The sequence below is a fragment of the Schistocerca serialis genome, chromosome 11 (genome assembly GCF_023864345.2).
Source record: "Schistocerca serialis cubense isolate TAMUIC-IGC-003099 chromosome 11, iqSchSeri2.2, whole genome shotgun sequence".
In the NCBI taxonomy this organism is placed as follows: Eukaryota; Metazoa; Arthropoda; class Insecta; order Orthoptera; family Acrididae; genus Schistocerca; species Schistocerca serialis.
In genome coordinates, this window is record NC_064648.1 from 58,369,330 (window position 1) to 58,388,444 (window position 19,115).

Sequence of the window (19,115 nt, forward strand, 5' to 3'; positions counted from 1 at the left end):
GGAGAAGCCATCGGACGTTGGCGCGCCAGGTACATATAGTCTGCGGCCGCGAGCTCGCCTCCAGTTCACCACCGGCAATGGAGGGTGAAGCTTTGACAATGCCAGCCACTCGTGCTGGCGAAACGTCAGATAAATCGTTAGATGAACGTCGGCTGAAGAACCCGATATATATATATATATATATATATATATATATATATATATATATATATATATATATATATAGTTGTGTAAAATCTGAATATTTGTAATAGGTGCGATGTAACACCCAATATTGTACCTTATTAGGTAGAATGGTACATTTGTATCATGTATATGTAATCACATATGTATATATGACTGTACTAAACTTGTAAAAAAAATGGTATGACGTTTGCAAAAGACACCAGTTGGTGTCTCCATGCAAAAAAATACAATAAATAAATAAACTGCAGAAAGGTCTGTACCCGAAGACAGGAGAATTTCAGAAATTACACCAGAACCCAAGACAAGAATTGGGAGTAATCCAATGAAATGCACACCCATACCATTAACGTCGCTGTGCAGTAGGAGATTGGAAAATATAATCTGTTTGAACATTATGAATTACCTTGAAGACATCATTTATGAACAAATAACCAACACATATTCGGAAAACATAATTCTTGTGAAACACACCTTGAAGTATGACTTGGTTCTTTCAACCTCATATGAGTTATTGATTTTGCTGCATAGGTAGTATAGGAAAGCAGCACACAGATGTTTTATAGACCAAATCGAAATTTGATCAAATAAATACTTTTCTTTTTGAGAATGGTCCTTATGATTGTGATGCACAGTTAGTTATATGATGTAGTTCCATGCAAGTAATACAAAAGTCCTCCAAAATAGTGCATTCAATTTAACAATTGCAAAGCTAGCAACAGAATGGGATGAGATCTACAAGGAACCTGATGCTAATTTCAAATTTAATGTGAAAATAATTTCCTTAAGGAAACAACGAAAAGTTATTGTAAGAAACAATCTAAAAAGCTGTGACTTATTAAAGAGATCAAAATATGATGTATATAGAAAACCGAAGTTTATCTTACAGCCTCAAGGAATGATTGTCCAGAAAAAGCCAAACATTACAAAAACTGTTGCACTGTATTAAGAAAAATTATTAAAAAGTCAAGAAGTGTGTGCATTATGTCTCTGATTAGCACCTCTGATAGTAAAAATTAAAACAATTTGGGATATTGCTAGAAAGGAGACAGGACAGTTGAAATCACAGAAAGATTGTATTCCTATCAAACTCGATGAAAAGTTTAATAAAAATCAGAAGTAAGAAGTAATTTTAATAATATTTTTTTTAATATTGTAGGGAAACTAGGATCTAGCTGTTCATTAGAAAATACAAGGTTGTACATGGAAGAAGAAATACCTATGCAATTTGATAAAATTGAAATTCAACCCACCTCTCGAACTGGAATTAGGAAAACGATAAATTCACTCAAAGTAAAAGCTCTCATGGAATTGATGGCTACTTCCAACAGAGTACTAAAAGCCTGCTGTGAGTAGGAGATGCACAAACAGTTTAATTCATATTTAAGTGGAAGAATGCAGAAGGGTGCAAATTAACAGTACAAATAGTGTGCAAAAGTCAGCAGTCCTCTATTGGGGGAGGTATCAAGAATGGTCTTCAGTTTTGTTCCCCCATAAATTTGTTAATATATATTAAAGACGAGCCATTTATGCCAAAATTTTAAATTTTCGTGGCACACATGCATTTCATATATCTTGGAAAGGTAATACATACAAAAGATGACCAAATTTCGAGTTTAGTCTTTCATAAATATTATAGTTCTTTCATTGATTACAGATTATACAATAATGCTGGCAAAAAGTATAGTTGCCTTTCAAAAACAAGAGCGAAGTAAGTACTTGACCGATTTCACATATAACTGGCTTTACTATGCAAAAAGTCAGTGCGTTATGCAACATGTATTCAGCCATGTAACCCACAAAGTGTCCAGTGCACATCAGTGAAATTTATAACCGTGCTTGTCGGAAATATAAAGCTGCTAAAATTGAAGCTGGTGCTCTTAGGGTCCTGCTTAACCATACCCTCGGAAAAACGGTAAAAACATTTTTTATATATGAAAACTTACCTTTTCTTGTAGTTTTACTCATGTATATTAATTTATACCATTAACTTCTTCCATCTGAGTGTTTGCACGGCTGAACATTCATGTAGTTATTGGCTGACACCACGTCTCCTGTGCTCTAAATCTCTGCTTTCGTTGGCTGGCGAGATTACGTGACACAGCTATACGTGGCCTACAAAAGCACGTCACAATCTTTATTTCAGTGTTTTGGAAGCTACTGTGATGTAATTGGAGTTCGTGTTCATACTTTAGTGATACGAAAATATGTAGTGTACATGTTTCCACGCATTAAAGATCTTTCAAACACGCTTTGATTTTTGCTAGGTTGAGATTCTTAAAGTGACAAAGTTCTATACAGGTTTATTAATCTATAACTATTCAAGGGATTGATAAGGTTTACAGCTCCTATGGAAACGATATCATCTTTTAACATGGAAAAATGTATTGCCACCCAGTAAAAAATTTTTCACTGTAGAAAGCGCATTTCTAGCTGGGAAGTCTGGGAATATTTTCTTGTCTTGATATACACCCAGTTAAGAAGTTTAAGTGCCTATTGAGAAGAAACGCCGTGCACAGGTGGTACAGTTGTTTTATCAGAATAGCAGCACTGCATTGCAGTAATGTCATTGACATAAATAGCTGAGAAGAGGCCCCATGTCAATAAATGTGTTGAAGAATACAATCAAGGAATTTGAAGAAATAGGTGAATTGAGTGGTGCAGCAGATTCCCATAGTGTTTGTTGAATATACTTTTAGCTTCAGCTTATCATGCAGCAGCTGCCTCAAATTCTGCAGTAAGTGCTAGAGTTCTCACAGGATCCCTTGCTCCCTCCCTCTCCCCCCTCCCTCCCTCTCCCCCCTCCCTCTGTCTCCCCCTCTCCCCTCTCTCTCCCTTCCCCTCCCTCTCTCCCTCCCCCTCCCTCCCTTCCCCTCCCTCTCTCCCTCCCCCTCCCTCCCTTCCCCTCCCTCTCTCCCTCCCCCTCCCTCTCTCTCTCCCCCTTCCCCTCTCTCTCCCTCCCTCCCCCTCCCTCTCTCTCTCCCTTCCCCCTTCTCTCCCTCCCCTCTCCCTCTCTCTTCCCCCCCTCTCTCTCTTCCACCCCTCTCTCTCCCCCCTCTCTCCCCACCCCTCTCCCTCTCTCTCCCTGCCTATACACACACACACACACACACACACACACACACACTGCCTCTGACTGTGCCTCCCCCAGTCAACAGTTCAGAAGATTTTATGGCATATTTTACACTAGTACCTCTATAAGGCTCCCTGTGTGCTGCTAAAGAAGCCCCAAGATAGGCTACAACGCCTTCATTTTGCCTTCATTTTTGGCATGCATGGAAATGGATGACTTTTGGCTGGGGAATATTCTTTGGATGGACAAGGCATATTTTACTCTGCATGGGGCTGTGAATGCACAGAACTGTCACATATGGGGGTTTTCCTCCCATATCTTTTGCAGGACCATCCACTGCACCCAGGTTATGTGATATTGTGGTGTGATTTCACAAGCCCCCTTCATTCTCAGTCAGTGTTCCTTGGAGATAATGACACGTTGTGCACCTCTTAGGTGAACATTCACATCTGAACTTCATAAGGACCTTGTTATGTAACGTGATTCCAACATTTCTGGAACACACGTGCACCATTATTTTGATGATATGTCAGTTGTTGAGTGAACCATTGGTTTCATGTAAACTTCAATATCACCTGCATTATATCTTCGCAGTTTCAAGATATGTGGCCTTCGAGATCCCCTGACGTAAATTCATGTGACGTGGATGTTGGGGTATGTGAAAGATTTATTGGGGATGTATCCAGATATTCCAGATCAGAAAGATATCATATGATGGCAGTTAATCTGATTTCACTGGATATGATGTAGACAACTATTAACTATGTCATACCATGTCATGGACACAACATGTTGCAGAGTCAATAGACCATTTTGAACATGTAACTTCGATCATATCCTAACAAAGGTACCGGAACCACCATTATCATTGGTCTGATCGTTCTCCTAATTTCCTGCCCTGAAATCTCATACTCACCGCTTATAGCGCTATATTTTCACCTGGTGGCGGAAAATGAAAAATTATATTTCAGTGTGCTTGGTGAGGACACCAGTTAATATGCATCCTGCAATGTCACAGCATCGTGCAATGTACAGAGCGCATACTGCAGCACCCAGAACACTGTCAGTTTAATTTTAATCACTTAAAACGCTTTGGATCGACTTCTTGTTATGATAACAGGGCGTTGTTCAGACAATTTTACCCTCAGTAAATTCATAATAAAGTTCCTATGACGTCTTGCAGAGATAGCACACTCGCTCTATGATTGATACTCAGCAGGGGTTTTTATCAACAGCTTGTGTTTATTGTTGTGATTAGACTTCTGTCAGTGTCTTTTACAATATGCAGTGTGTACCATGTGTGTCTAACCATTCAAACCAGCATGAACAGACTTATTATTCTCCATGAGTTTTGTCTGCAGCTCGTGGTCTAGTACCTGGCATTGCTGCTTCTGGATCATGGGATCCTGGGTTCGATTCCTGGCTGGGTTGGGGGTTTTCTCTGCCCAATGTGGATGTTTGCACTGTCATCATCATCATCATTGTCATCATCATCATCATCATCATTTTTGACAGCAGCTACATTGAACTGTGTAAAAAAAGACTGTAAAAATTGGAATGATGACAGTGAAGTTGAGCGCCACACAAACCAATCATCATCATCATCATCATCATCATCATCATCATACGTGAGTTCTGAGAGTAAAAGAACTGTACTTGAACGTATATTTGGATAAATGATAAATGAAGTTCTGGATGACAGTAATATTCATCAAGATTACATGATTGAAATTGGTGATACAAATTCAGAAGAGGGTCTGGGTGGTGCTGGTGGAAATGATAATGATAACAGAGGACATAGACATATCACCATGATTCCTGCTTTTATGGTAGGGGAAACTGAAATGGAGAAATGCACAACCCAAGCAATGTTTGTGCTAGACAATGTAACATTGCTGTGAGATTCCTGCCCTGTGACTTAGTGGTAATGCGTTGGGTAGAAATGGAGACATAGAACAAGAAATCAGGTGTACTTTTCCCTCAACGTATTTTAGATGAGATTCAACAGTGATGAAACAAAATCTGGATAATATAAAAATGTTCAAAAGAACATACCTTCTTTGCTTGATATTTCTGAGATAAAAGCTTTAATAGGCTTGCTTGTATTCACAACAGTCTCCAACCCTGGCATCAAGTACATTGACAATGTTTCCTTAGTAGGTGGAACCAGATGTAATATTTTCACGGTAATGTAAGAAACGACGCACCAGGGTAGCCGAGAGCACTAACGCACTGCTTCCTGGATTAGCGTAGGCGTGCTGACCCCGGATTGAATCCACTTGGCGGATTAACGACGAAGGGCCAATGTGCCGGCCAGACTGGATGTGGTTTTTCGATGGTTTTCTACATCCTGCTAGGTGAATACCAGGCTGGTCCCCACGTTCCGCCTCAGTTACACAGGTCGCAGACATTCGCACTTTCCCATGGATTACACTGGATGCAGACAGTTGGGGTACACTAATTATGTCCCCGGGGGGGGGGGGGGGGGGGAGGTAGTCTTTGGGAGTTGTGACATCATCGTAATACTAGCCTGTATATGTAATGACACTTCGCAACCAGCCTCAACCAAAAGACGGATTAAAGTTTGCGAAGTCCCATTAATCCCTCGACGCAACTAGTTGGGTAGAGGGGTACCAAAGTAGAGAGATCGAGTGTAAGAAGCTGTTTTTGTTCATAATGACAAAAAGAAATGGCACTGAGCACTATGGAACTTAACATCTATGGTCATCAGTCCCCTAGAACTTAGAACTACTTAAACCTAACTAACCTAAGGACATCACACACATCCATGCCTGAGGCAGGATTCGAACCAGTGACCGTAGCAGTTACGCGGTTCCAGACTGAAGCGCCAGAACCGCACGGCCACACCGGCCGGCTCATAATGACAGCTCTTTGGTTTGAGAATCGAGAGAACAAAGGAAGAAATAAAATTGAGGTAACAGCTATCATGCCAAAATTTTTAACAAATGTGGTGTAAACCATCAGCAGTGTTACTGTCCAGGCTGTAGTATGTGTGTTGATAAAATACACGTGCACTTCCATCGTCACTGCAACCATCAAAAAGAAACACAAAGTATATCTACTTAAAAAAGCTGATAAAAATATTCTTAACGCCTTTTTAAGGGACAGTCTTCACTCCTTCTGATGTGAATATGTAAGTGTAGAAAAGTTGTGGAATGTTTTCTAAGAGATAGTATCGACAGCAATTGAGAGATATATACCACATAAATTGATAAGTGATGGTACTGATCTCCCGTGGTACACAAGACAGGTCGTATCGTTGTTGCAGAAGCAACGAAAAAAGCATGCCAAGTTTAAAAGAACACAAAATCCTCAAGATTGGCAAAGTTTTCCAGAAGTTCGAAATATGGCGCGTACTTCAATGCGAGATGCTTTTAATAATTTCCACAACGAAATTCTGTCTCGAATTCTTGCAGAAAATCCAAAGAGATTCTGGTCGTACATAAAGCACACCAGTGGCAAGACGCGATACCTTCACTGTGCGATAACAGTGAAGTCACTGATGACTGTCACTAAAGCAGATTTATTAAACACGGTTTTCCAAAACTTTTTCACCAAAGAAGACGAAGTAAATATTCCTGAATTCCAATAATCAAGAACAACTGCCAAGATGAGAAACATAGTAGATATCCTCAGAGTAACAAAGCAGCTTAAATCACTTAATAAAGGCAAGGCCTCTGGTCCAGATTGTATACCAGTCAGGTTCTTGTCAGAGTAGGCTGATAAATAGCTCCATATTTAGCAAGTATATACAACCACTCGCTCACAGAAAGATCCGTAGCTGAAGTCTGAAAATTGCTCAAGTAACACCAATACCCAAAAAGGAAAGTAGGAGTAATACGCTGAATCACAGGCCTATATCACTAACGTCGATTTGCAGTAGGATTTTGGAACATTCCCTCGAAGGAAAAGAGATATTGACACATAGTCAGCACGGTTTCAGAAAACGTTCTTCTGAAACACAACTAGCTCTTTACACTCGTGAAGTAATGAGTCTTATCGACAGGGGATGTCAAATTGATGCTATATTGTTAGATTTCCAGAAGGCTTTCGACACCATTCCTCACAAGCATATTCTAAACAAACTGTGTGCCTACGGAATATCCCCCGAGTTGTGTGACTGGAGTTGTGATTTCCTGTCAGAAAGGTCACAGTGCATAGTAATAGACGGAAAGTCATCGAGTAAAACAGAAATAATATCCGGCGCTCCCAAAGGAAATGTTATAGGCCCTCTATTGTTCCTGATGTATATTAATAACACAGGAGACAGTCTGAGTAGTCTTCTTAGATTGTTTGCGGATGATGCTGTCATTTACCGTCAGTAAAGTCATCAGATGATCAAGACGACTTGCAAAATTATTTAGATAAGATATCTGTATGGTGCGAAAAGTGGCAATTGACCCTGAATAAGGAAAAGTACGAAGTTATTCACATGAGTACTAAAAGAAATCAGCTAAATTTCGATTATATGATAAGTCAAACAAATCTGAACGCTGTAAATTCAGTTAAATAGTTAGGGATTAAAATTACAAATAACCTTAATTGGATCGATCACATAGATCATATTGTGGGTAGAGCAAACCAAAGACTATGATTCATTGCCAGAACACGTAGAAGGTACAACAGGTCTCCTAAAGAGACTGCTTACACCACACTTGTGTGCCCTATTCTGGAGTGTTGCTGTGTGGGATCCACTTCAGGTGGGACTGACAGATGACATTGAAAAAGTAAAAAAAGGGCAGCTCATTTTGTATTATCGCGAAATAGGGGAGATAGTGTCACAGACATGATACATGAATTGGAGTGGCAATCATTAAAACAAAGGCGTTTTTCGTTGTGACGGGATCTTCTCATGAAATTTCAATCACCAGTTTTCTCCTCCGATTGTGAAAACATTCTGTTGGCACCCACCTACATATGGAGAAATGATTATCACGATAAAATAACAGAAATCAGGGATCGCACAGAAAAATTTTAAGTGCGCGTTTTTCCCCAAGTGCTGTTCGAGGGTGGAATGGTAGACAGCTTGAAGGTGGTTCATTGAACCCGCTGCCAGGCACTTTGTTGTGAATAGAGTAATGTCGTAGATGTAGATGAATAGTTTATCAGTGTACCTGCCACAAAAATTCTGTACAGTAAAGATTAGGGATATGACACAAGCACAGAGTATCTACACAATGCTCACATGGTGGTCTCCAAAACAATTGGTAAATAATTAACATCAAAATTTATTTCTTGCTAAAGCTTTCCAGAAATTCTGTTTCTTATTGTGGTTTGTTTATGGTTGACTGGCATAGCATAAAATTTTAATTGTAAGTTCTATTTCTAGTACTTTGAGAAACAGAAAGGTATTTGTTTGAAACCTTACTTGCATATTTTTTATGTCTTTCTTATATTTAGTGATTCAGTTGTCAACTTGTAGAATATGGCACACTATGATGCCAGTTACATTAAGAAAGTCGTGTGATTCCAATAAAGAGTTTAAAAACACTCGAAATTTACCAGATACCATGCCAGACCAAACTATATACCCAACACAATGCAAAAAAGTGAAAAGGTACTGTCAGAACAAAAGAAAACACTGGAGCCTGCACACCTTCAGTAGTTCATAATCTTTCATGTCCAATATGATGCACATACTGGGGACATGTAAACCATCACAGTTCTGTTCTGTGGGAAAGGGTTTAACTGCAGGTGTAATAATGGGACCCAGATACTACAGACGTTCCTTATGCATCAGCTGTTATCACTGCCACTCAATATGTAGTGTTAGCCTTCAGTAATTAATGGGTGATGATGTGGCCATTCATATGTGTGTCCTTTAGTCAATGGTGATCTGCAATGCCAGGTGACCAGATGTTGGGGAAGATGTAAAAATTTTCAAAAGGGCTCACTCCAAATGTAGTGGAAAATTTACAATCATTTCCATCTGTTCAGACTATTTCCAATTGTGCAAGGCTTCATGTAAGTTGCAGTGCCAAAAACACAGTTTTAGATTAAAACCATCTGCAAGTGTGTCATTCACATTCATTCATCAGTGTGCAAATTTTTCCCCCTTGATTGATGTGACGTTGCTTATCGTTCATGAACAGTTATTATCCACCTGATTACCATCCATACTAAATACCTTATCAAAATATTGATGCTTGCACTAGTTCATGACTCATGAATCAAACAAAAAAATGTTTACTAGGTGAAATAAATTTATCATTTCCAAAGGTGAAAGTGTTGGTAAAACAAAGAGAAGGAACTTACAGAGATGGAAGAGGAACAATTAGAAATTATTTATCTTAAATAAATCTGAAATTCCTTGAACTTAAGAATTTTGAATTAAAATATGTAACTGATACATTTTTTGATACATTTAATAAATGGGTGTAGACTATTAACTTGTAGCACTGTATTGTAAAAAAATTGTAACAGGTGAAAGTGAAGTACTTTAATTCTCATCTAAAAATTCAGATCAAATCAGCACTGACACAGATGAATCATTATTGAATTTCCTGTGGTTATTTTCGTTTTAAACCACTTTTATCTCATCAGTTCTTTGCTTATGGTGGAATATTATAATTTTAAATCAGTAACAGTTACTGAATATGTAATTTCCTATGCACTTTTATGACTTGTGGCCTATAGTACTGGATTTATGGTCACTCAAATATTGTTTCTTTGTTGTATGTCTCAGTATTTAACATTCTCCTCCTCACTCTTCAGATTGACAGAGAGTACTGGTGGGAGCTGCGGCATACCATCTGAAGAAACTTGTCACCATAGACTGGTGCAGGATGAGTTGGTGATAGATATGGAGAAGTCAGCACGTGGGTTCGGTACCAATACAGAAGATGTGACTACTGATAAGGAATGCTCATTTGCCACCCGACATGACTGTAGTACAAGGGAAAAGGAATTATATGTATACAGCTGTAATTTCTGCCAACAGAGCTTTCCTTCAAAATACAGACTCATAATGCATGTGTTTACGCACATTGATGGAACGCAACCACCTTCGTATGTTTGTAAGTGGTGTGGTGAGGTATTTCACAGTAATGTTAGTTTGAAAAAACATTTGAGAATGAGCGATAATTTTCATGTCTTAACTGCTGACAACCATGAAAAATATGGCTACAGTGATGAGCATCAAAGCAGTACCTTGTTGGATAGCGAGCCAGACGTTTCTGTCACAGAACACAGTGAGCAATCTTCATGTAAGGAAACTTGGAAAGCTTCAAAAGAGTCCTCTAATGACAAGTGTAACACACATATGACAGATGATAAAGAGAAAACAAGTAATTATGGAACTTTATCTACAGCTATTAATGTCAGTGCCCAGGCTGATCTACTTACTGCAAACAGAACCGACAGAGGTGGTACTTGGGGCAAATTGTTTTCTAGGTCAGGTGATCTGAAGGCACACGAATTAATTCACACTGGAAAGAAGCCTCACAAATGTGAGATTTGTGGGAAATGTTTTGCTTTGCCACGCAGTCTCAAGATACACAAATTCATTCACACTGGGATCAAACCTCATAAATGTGAGGTTTGTGGGAAAGCTTTTACTATGTCACGCGATCTCAAGAAACATTTATTAATTCACACTGGAAAGAAACCTCACAAATGTGAGATTTGTGGGAAATCTTTTACTGTGTTAGGCGCTCTCAAGAAACATGAATTAATTCACACTGGAAAGAAACCTCACAAATGTGAGATTTGTGGGAAATCTTTTGTAAGGGCAGACAATCTCAAGAGACACACATTAATTCACACTGGACAGAAACCTTACAAATGTGAGATTTGTGGGAAATCTTTTGCTAGGTCAGGCGATTTCAAGAAACATGTATTAATTCACACTGGAAAGAAGCCGCACAAATGTGAGATCTGTGGGAAATCTTTTACTTTGTCAAACAATCTGAAGACACACAAATTAATTCACACTGGAAAGAAACCTCACAAATGTGTGATCTGTGGGAAATCTTTTGCTTTGTCAAGCAGTCTCAAGATACATGCATTAATTCACTCTGGAATTAAACCTTACAAATGTGAGATTTGTGGGAAATCTTTTGCTAGGTCAGGCGATTTCAAGAAACATTTATTAATTCACACTGGAAAGAAACCTCACAAATGTGAGATTTGTGGGAAATCTTTTACTGTGTTAGGCGCTCTCAAGAAACATATAATAATTCACACTGGAAAGAAACCTCACAGATGTGAGATATGTGCGAAATCCTTTGCTACATCAGGTGATCTCAAGACACATGCATTAGAACACACTGGAAGTCTACCTCACAAATGTGGTATCTGTGACAAAAGTTTCACTCACTTGAGTACTCTCAAGACACATGCATTACTTCACATAAGAAAGAAACTACAAGCATGTGTTAGTTTACGCAAATAGGTTTTTTCTGGTTGGTGGCCTCAAGGCCTGTAAAATAATGGATGTAGCAGGGGGACAATAAATTGTAATTCCAGTGAAATAACATTAAAATGTGGTAGAATTGTGAAAAAAATGCAACGATGGGTGCTGTAGGGCGCTAACAGATAACATGACATAAAAATCGATATATGTAGCTTGAGATGTCAAGAAATGGTATTACTAACATGAATCAAATGTGTTTTGGTCATTAACACTGTTACTTTTTCCTGTCGATCTTGAGACAAGAAGATTGTGACTTGTGATAAATCCTTACATTTGTCAGTAATCATAAGTACCATGCAATATTCAGTATAAGGCCAAGGAAATGTGATGACTCGCTGCATATTCTTCCAAACATAATCATCATGTACTACTCGTAACTGTGTATTTTAGAGACAGTGACAGTAAAAATATATTCATGACACTTCCTTCATTCAGGCTAGTACACTCAACACTGGAGAAACATGATTATAACAATTATTTTACTCAGATATGTTTTCTCAAGAGATTTACTGTGTCATTAATAGTGTTTAGCTACATTTATGTTCTGTTAGTAGTAATCCTGCATTAGTAAACGTAACAACAAACATAGCAACCTTCTTAATAGCATTTTAGTCCACCCTTGGAACACAGTACTTCGACAATTCTACATGATATGGACATGACACATCATTTACATGTTTCTGGGTGTATGATGCACCAGTTGTATTCCACACGTTCAGATCAGCTAAATGGTGTGGTCGAGACATCAGTGTTAGTTACCACGCTATTCAGAGCAATGTGGAGTCGTTCTGCACATATGTCATGGACAGTTATCCTGCTGAAAGATGCCTTCACCATGGGAGAGCACATCAGGAATGAAGGAATCTATGCAGTTGCAATAAGGGTCACATAGTCTGCAACTGTCATGATGCCTTCAATTACTACCAGATGTCCCAAAGGATCCAAAGTGACTGCCCCCATAGCCTAATGGGGCCTGCATCTGGTGCCATTCACCTAGATGATAGCATATCTGGACGTGGCAACTGACCTGGTGTAACTGGAAATGTCACCCATCCTGACATTTGACATTTGCATTGACCTTCATTCCAGCCTGAATAATCCCTTGCCCACTGCAGTCGTAATTGAACATTTTGGTGGATCTATATGTAAAAACATAGAGTGACCATATTTTGTGGAGCCCCATGTTCAACAATGTACATTAAATTGTGGGTTCAAAAACGTGTATGGCTGCTCCAGCATTATTTTACGTCATTAGATATGCCACATATTGCCAAATGTCCAGCTTGACAGAGCAGGCAAGCATCTGACCGCCATAATTAGTGATGAAGTAAAGATGCATTACACCTTTTCATAAGGTTAATGATTTATCACCTTTCAGGCACCTTCCACAGATGTTCACAACAGTAGCATACATCCAGCCAGCCATCTTCACCACTGTTGAGGCGCTAGTCCCCGACTGCAATGCCACTATAACTTGCCCTTTGCTAAAGTCACTTACGTCATAAAATTTACATGTTCGCAGCCTATCTAACTGATAGAACAATTCCTTATAAATCTCTGGTCTACTCATACACTTGTAATCTGCTTACTGCATCATTTGCATAAAACGTGGCGTTCATTCTCCTCATGGGCAGTTTTCTTGACATTTTTTACCATCAGTGCATCTTCACGTAAATGAGTCAGAAGCGAAAATGTGTAATCTAGTAAATACACTGTGCTTTGTTGCCATTTACACCAATGCACAATCGCTATATTTTTTGTGAAATATTTTTGTTTCTAAAAGCTCTGTACATGATTCAGAGATAATGTAGATAAGTGTTATGCACCAAAGCTCTTAATTATTTGTTCAACATTTAATACTGTGTAAGTTCTACACAAAATGAAATAGTTAAACAAACATTAGGTGTTAACGATTTGATTCCAGTTATTTCTATACACAAGGACAACACTTGGGAGAGCTCAGAATGTGAGCACTAAATATTTCTTATGTTCTATTCAAAGGTGTTTGAATGGTGGATATTTTTCTTAATTTGTGTAAATAAACATAACGTTTTTAGAAATCTGTACTTATACTTCATTTCTAATTTCAGAACGATTGTTTTTAATTTTGTTTTCCTACCTATTTGTTATTGTTGAAAGTGGTTTAGTATGATCCATTTAATGTAACAACTGGAGATAGTTATAATTACGTGATTGGCACTGTTTTGTGTTGCTACACCTTATCTGTGACACTTAGTAGTGATTCGATTAGTTTATTCCATCTTAGGACATCCACAAATGCTGTATAGGTTATACATAATAGCCAACACCCACATACATTTGCATTAAATATTATTTTCCAATAAAAGGAAAGAAAAACCGGGCTTCGGGACAATTCAGATGAATCTGAAAGTACAGGATGGTCCATTGGTAGTGACCAGGCCAAATATCTCAAGAAATAAGCGTCAAACGAAAAAAACTACAAAGAACGAAACTTGTCAAGCTTGAAGAGGGGAACCAGATGGCGCTACAGTTGGCCCACTAGGTGGCGCTGCCATCTGTCAAACGGATATCAACTGCGTTTTTTTAAATAGGAACCCCCATTTTTTATTACATATTCGTGTAGTGCGTAAAGCAATATGAATGTTTTAGCTGGACCACTTTTTTGGCTTTGTGATAGATTGCGCTGTAATAGTGATAAACGTATAAGTACGTGGTATCATGTAATATTCCGCCAGTGTGGACGGTACTTGCTTCGTGATACATTACCCGTGCTATAATGGACCATTTACCAATTACGGAACAGGTCGATATCGTGTTGATGTATGGCTATTGTGATCAAAATGCCCAATGGGTGTGCCAGCCTCGGTGGCCGAGCAGTTCTATGTGCTTCAGTCTGGAACTGCTACAGTCGCAGGTTCGAATCCTGCCTCGGGCATGGATGTGTGTGATGTCCTTAGGTAATTTAGGTTTAAGTAGTTGTAAGTTCTATGGGACTGATGACCTGAGATGTTAAGTCCCACAGTACTCAGAGCTATCTGAACCCAACAGGTGTGTGCTATGTATGCTGCTTGATATCCTGGACGACGTCATCCAAGTGTCCGACCCTTTGCCGGATAGTTACGTTATTTAGGGAAACAGGAAGTGTTCAGCCACATGTGAAACGTCAACCACGATCTGCAACATATGATAATGCCAAAGTAGGTGTTTTAGCTGCTGTTGCGGCTAATCTGCACATCAGTAGCAGACAAATTGCACGAGAATCGGGAATCTCAAAAACGTTGATGTTGAGATTGCTACATCAACGTCGATTGCACCTGTACCAGATTTCTATGCACCGGGAATTGCATGGCGACGACTTTGAACCTCATGTACAGTTCTGCCACTGGGCACAAGAGAAACTGCGGTATGATGACTGAATTTTTGCACACGCTCTATTTAGTGACGAAGCGTCGTTCACCAACAGCGGTAATGTAAACTGGCATAATATGCACTATTAGGCAACGGAAAATCCACGATGTCTGCAATAAGTGAAACATCAGTGACCTTGGTGGGTTAATGTATGGTGCGGCATTATGGGAGGAAGGATAATTGGCCCCCATTTTATCGATGGCAATCTAAATGGTGCAATGTATGCTAATTTCCTACATAATGTTCTACTGACGTTACAACAATATGTTTCACTGCATGACAGAATGGCGATGTACTTCCAATATGATGGATGTCCGGCACATAGCTCATGTGCGGTTGAAGCTGTATTGAATAACATATTTCATGACAGGTGGATTGTTTGTCGAAGCACCATACCATGGCCTGCACATTCACCGGATCTTACGTCCCCTGATTTCTTTCTGTGGTGAAAGTTGAAGGATATTTGCTAGTGTGATCCACCGACAACACGTGACAACATGCATCAGCGCATTGTCAATACTTGTACAAACATTATGGAAGGCGAACCACTCGCTGTTCAGAGGAATGTCGTTACACGTATTGCCAAATGCATTGAGGTTGACGGACCTCATTTTGAGCAGTTATTGCATTAATGTGGTATTTACAGGTAATCACGCTGTAACAGCATGCGTTCTCAGAAATGATAAGTTCACAAAGGTACATGTATCACATTGGAACAAACGAAATAAAATGTTCAAACGTATCTATGTTCTGTATTTTACTTTAAAAAACCTACCTGTTACCAACTGTTCGTCTAAAATTGTGAGCCATATGTTTGTGACTATTACAGCGCCATCCATCACAAAGCGAAAAAAGTGGTCCAACTAAAACATTCATATTTCTTTATGTACCACGTGAATATGTAATAAAAAATGGGGGTTCCTGTTGAAGAAAATGCAGTTGATATCCGATTGACCTATGGCAGTGCCATCTAGTGGGCCAACCATAGCGCCACCTGGTTTCCCCCTTCAAGCTAGACAGGTTTCGTTCTTTGTAGTTTTTCCGTTTGACGCTTATTTCGTGACATATTTGGCCTGGTCACGATCAATGGACCATCTTGTATACTACAAAGTGTTTCGACTATACATATTATGAATCTCTAAGAAACAGTAAAATTTGTAGTAACACGTTAAAAAAGGTGCACAATATGGTCTGAATTTCTATAGGTGTCAGCTATGGATGGGCCATACAGTGTTTCTCTGGTACATGAGATGTAAGCAGAAAATAAACATATTCACTGGTTGTGTGGAAGACCACCCAAAGAACTGAGCCTACATAAACACAGTACATACCTATAAATTAAAGAGTGTAACTGCACCTATTAAAATAATAACCTAAGCTTATCACTACAGAATAAACTATTGTACAAAAATTGTCAAGGACAAGTCAGTTGTAGGTTGTGGATCCAGGAGTACAGGGTAATCAAGTTTATTGTTTAAAAAAACAATAGAGAGTACTTTAAAACAACTGACTGGTGTTTACATCAGAACTTTACTTCTAAGGCCAGACTGAGGGAGAATGGGATAGAAGCGCACCTCTGATCAGACTGAAAGCTGGTTGCCAGTAGTGAGCCAAATTGGTCCTGGCTATGCTCTATGGCCCAATGTGACCATTAACAGCGGCCTGATTGGTTGCTGGATGGTTTTCTAGAAGGTTTTCCTCACAAGCAATGCTTCTTGGAAGTGTGTCCCATCAGCAACCTCACTGTCAGAATGGTATGAATGTGAACAAGGCATATAAAGCGGTAACTGGAACATAACCAGCCCCCGTCTAGCCACAGCTCTGCGGTGAAATGTATTTCATAAAGTGTTCCCCACTCAGTCTGTCAGTCTCACTCCCCATCCATAGCAGTAGGCTAATTATTTCAAAATTACAAAAGTAGTAGTTAAATGTTTGAAAATGTCTCTTTGGACCAGTGGCTCTTGCTAACGGATACAACGTTCTAATAGGGGAAAGAAATAATTTCCAAAATGCAGTAAAAAAAGTGGACAGGAATAGAAAACTCCAAAGTATTTAAGCAGTTACAGATCATAGTACAATAATTTAGAGTTCGAATTGGCTGATTTTGGTTATTGCAGAAATATACGCAGCGAGCTGAAATGATCCACTGATAGTGTTGTGGTGGTGCAGAGGCAACAGGTGTGCTGACCATGTACTGAGACAGCATGAGGGCTGCCAAGATACATCAGCTGGGCAGTGGCTAAGCTTGTGCAATGGTGATGCCAGTGGGCAGTGATGGAGTATTGTGGTTGGGAATGACAGCATTGGGCCACCAAATGTTACCAGTTGTGAACGTCTAGCCTAATAGATCATGAAATACTGTAACACTGCATCAAAGGGGTGCATCATCGAAGGCTGGCTGGTTATTTCCATACGAGAGGAGGTCTAGCTCAATAATATTAATAAGATACATTACTTTTCCTATAATCTCTGCAGTTTGTAGTATAAAAGTTGAAATTACGAAGTTGTTGAAGGATACATTACAAACTAATTATATATCCATAATAAACCAATCTCATTAAGACAACTGTAACACTTTCATGGTTTTATTAAATCTTATTTCATGTTCTTAATTGACATTGATTGTTAAATTGTACGTCATTGGTTTGGTCCTTAACTAAGTGGAATGTAATGCTGTCCCATGTTACAAAATACGCAAAATGACAAAATTATACAATGGAAACAAACTAATACATATTAGCATCCCATCTCCTAATGCTTAGTCGTAAACGAGAGTCTTGACTGAATTGCGCTAGGATCCAAAATCCACTTACGTATAAAATTACCCAACAGCTGCTGCTCGTCCACCACTGGTTTTGGTGATCTGAATAGTTCACAATATCGTGGATTACATATGATCCATATAACCATTCTGATGACAACTACATCGACTGGAAGAGAGGTGACACCGGGGCAACCTCTCTATGTAGGTATTCCTGCTTACTTCACTCAGTGATGTGTGCAGTGCTGTGGTCAATGGTAACTTGCAGTTTTCCCAAGCTAGTATTCATCAGTGGTTTGCAGAAGGTGAGCCTTTGATTTTTTTGATAAAGTAGGCAGGGTGTCGGTTGGGTGCCAGCACAAAAGATGTTTCGGAAAAAATTAGCAGAAAAATTTAAAAGCTATTCTGTGTGTAAGTTAAATTAGCAAATAACCTAATGGTGGGTGTGATACATCGTAATAAGAACATTGAATAAAAGTCTACCATTAGAGAAACTCGATAAGTCTGGACTGTAAATGCATGGTCACAGCAGAGAACTGCTAGTATAGTTGACTGTGCTACCAAATACAGTAGTCTGTTCCCAGTGGGCATAAATAAAGATGTGTGCATAGCAGCAACAGTGCGAGAGTAAGGGAAGTCTTTAGTTTCCTCTAAAAGCATTGCAATTTCACAATTCACGACACTAGCGCAGAGTAATAAGGTAGGACTATTGTAATAATTAGCATGAATGCACAGTTGAAACTCGAACTACATGACAGTGTGATGGACAACCCTTGCAAGCAATCGGGATGTCTGTTTGCCAGACATTGCGTTCATAGGCAGCTACACAGGCGACAGGGAAAGAGAAGGTCATAACACTCAGATTTGCAACTGGTGCAGGTCTGGGCAGGGATATCTACACATTTAAAACATCTGTAGATCATGACAGTTGTACAATAGCAGCAGTACAATACTACAGCAAGGTTGATTCCTACATGGAGTAGATCATTAGCATGTGTACTGATGCACGAAATGAATTATTAGTTATGGTTTGCTGGAAGGTTTCAGCTGGCAATAAGTTAGGGCTGAGGCTCTGTTGCAGTCTTGGCTGAATGGTTCTGTGCAGGGTGTTAACATGCAACTGTTGCATGGATGTTATACAACAAGATCTGTAAGGCTGTCGTTACTTCCGAAGTAGCAGTCAGTTTGCACAGTTCCCTGTCTACAGTTATTAAGTCACGCTGGATCGCGTTTTTAATTTCTTACTATTTCAGTATTAGCACAGTAGCTATATT

General features: G+C 39.2%; 1 protein-coding gene across 1 annotated transcript in view; it reads left to right on the forward strand.

Moving 5' to 3' along the window:
* Positions 1-18,824, forward strand: part of LOC126426437 (zinc finger protein 726-like) — a 115,449-nt gene extending 96,625 nt beyond the window's left edge. Inside the window, exons 7-8 of the mRNA XM_050088354.1 lie at positions 9,992-10,814; positions 18,660-18,824. Of these exons, the coding sequence (XP_049944311.1) occupies positions 9,992-10,814; positions 18,660-18,824 (988 nt within the window). The remainder of the gene's footprint in view (positions 1-9,991; positions 10,815-18,659) is intronic.
* Positions 18,825-19,115: the final 291 nt, after the last annotated feature.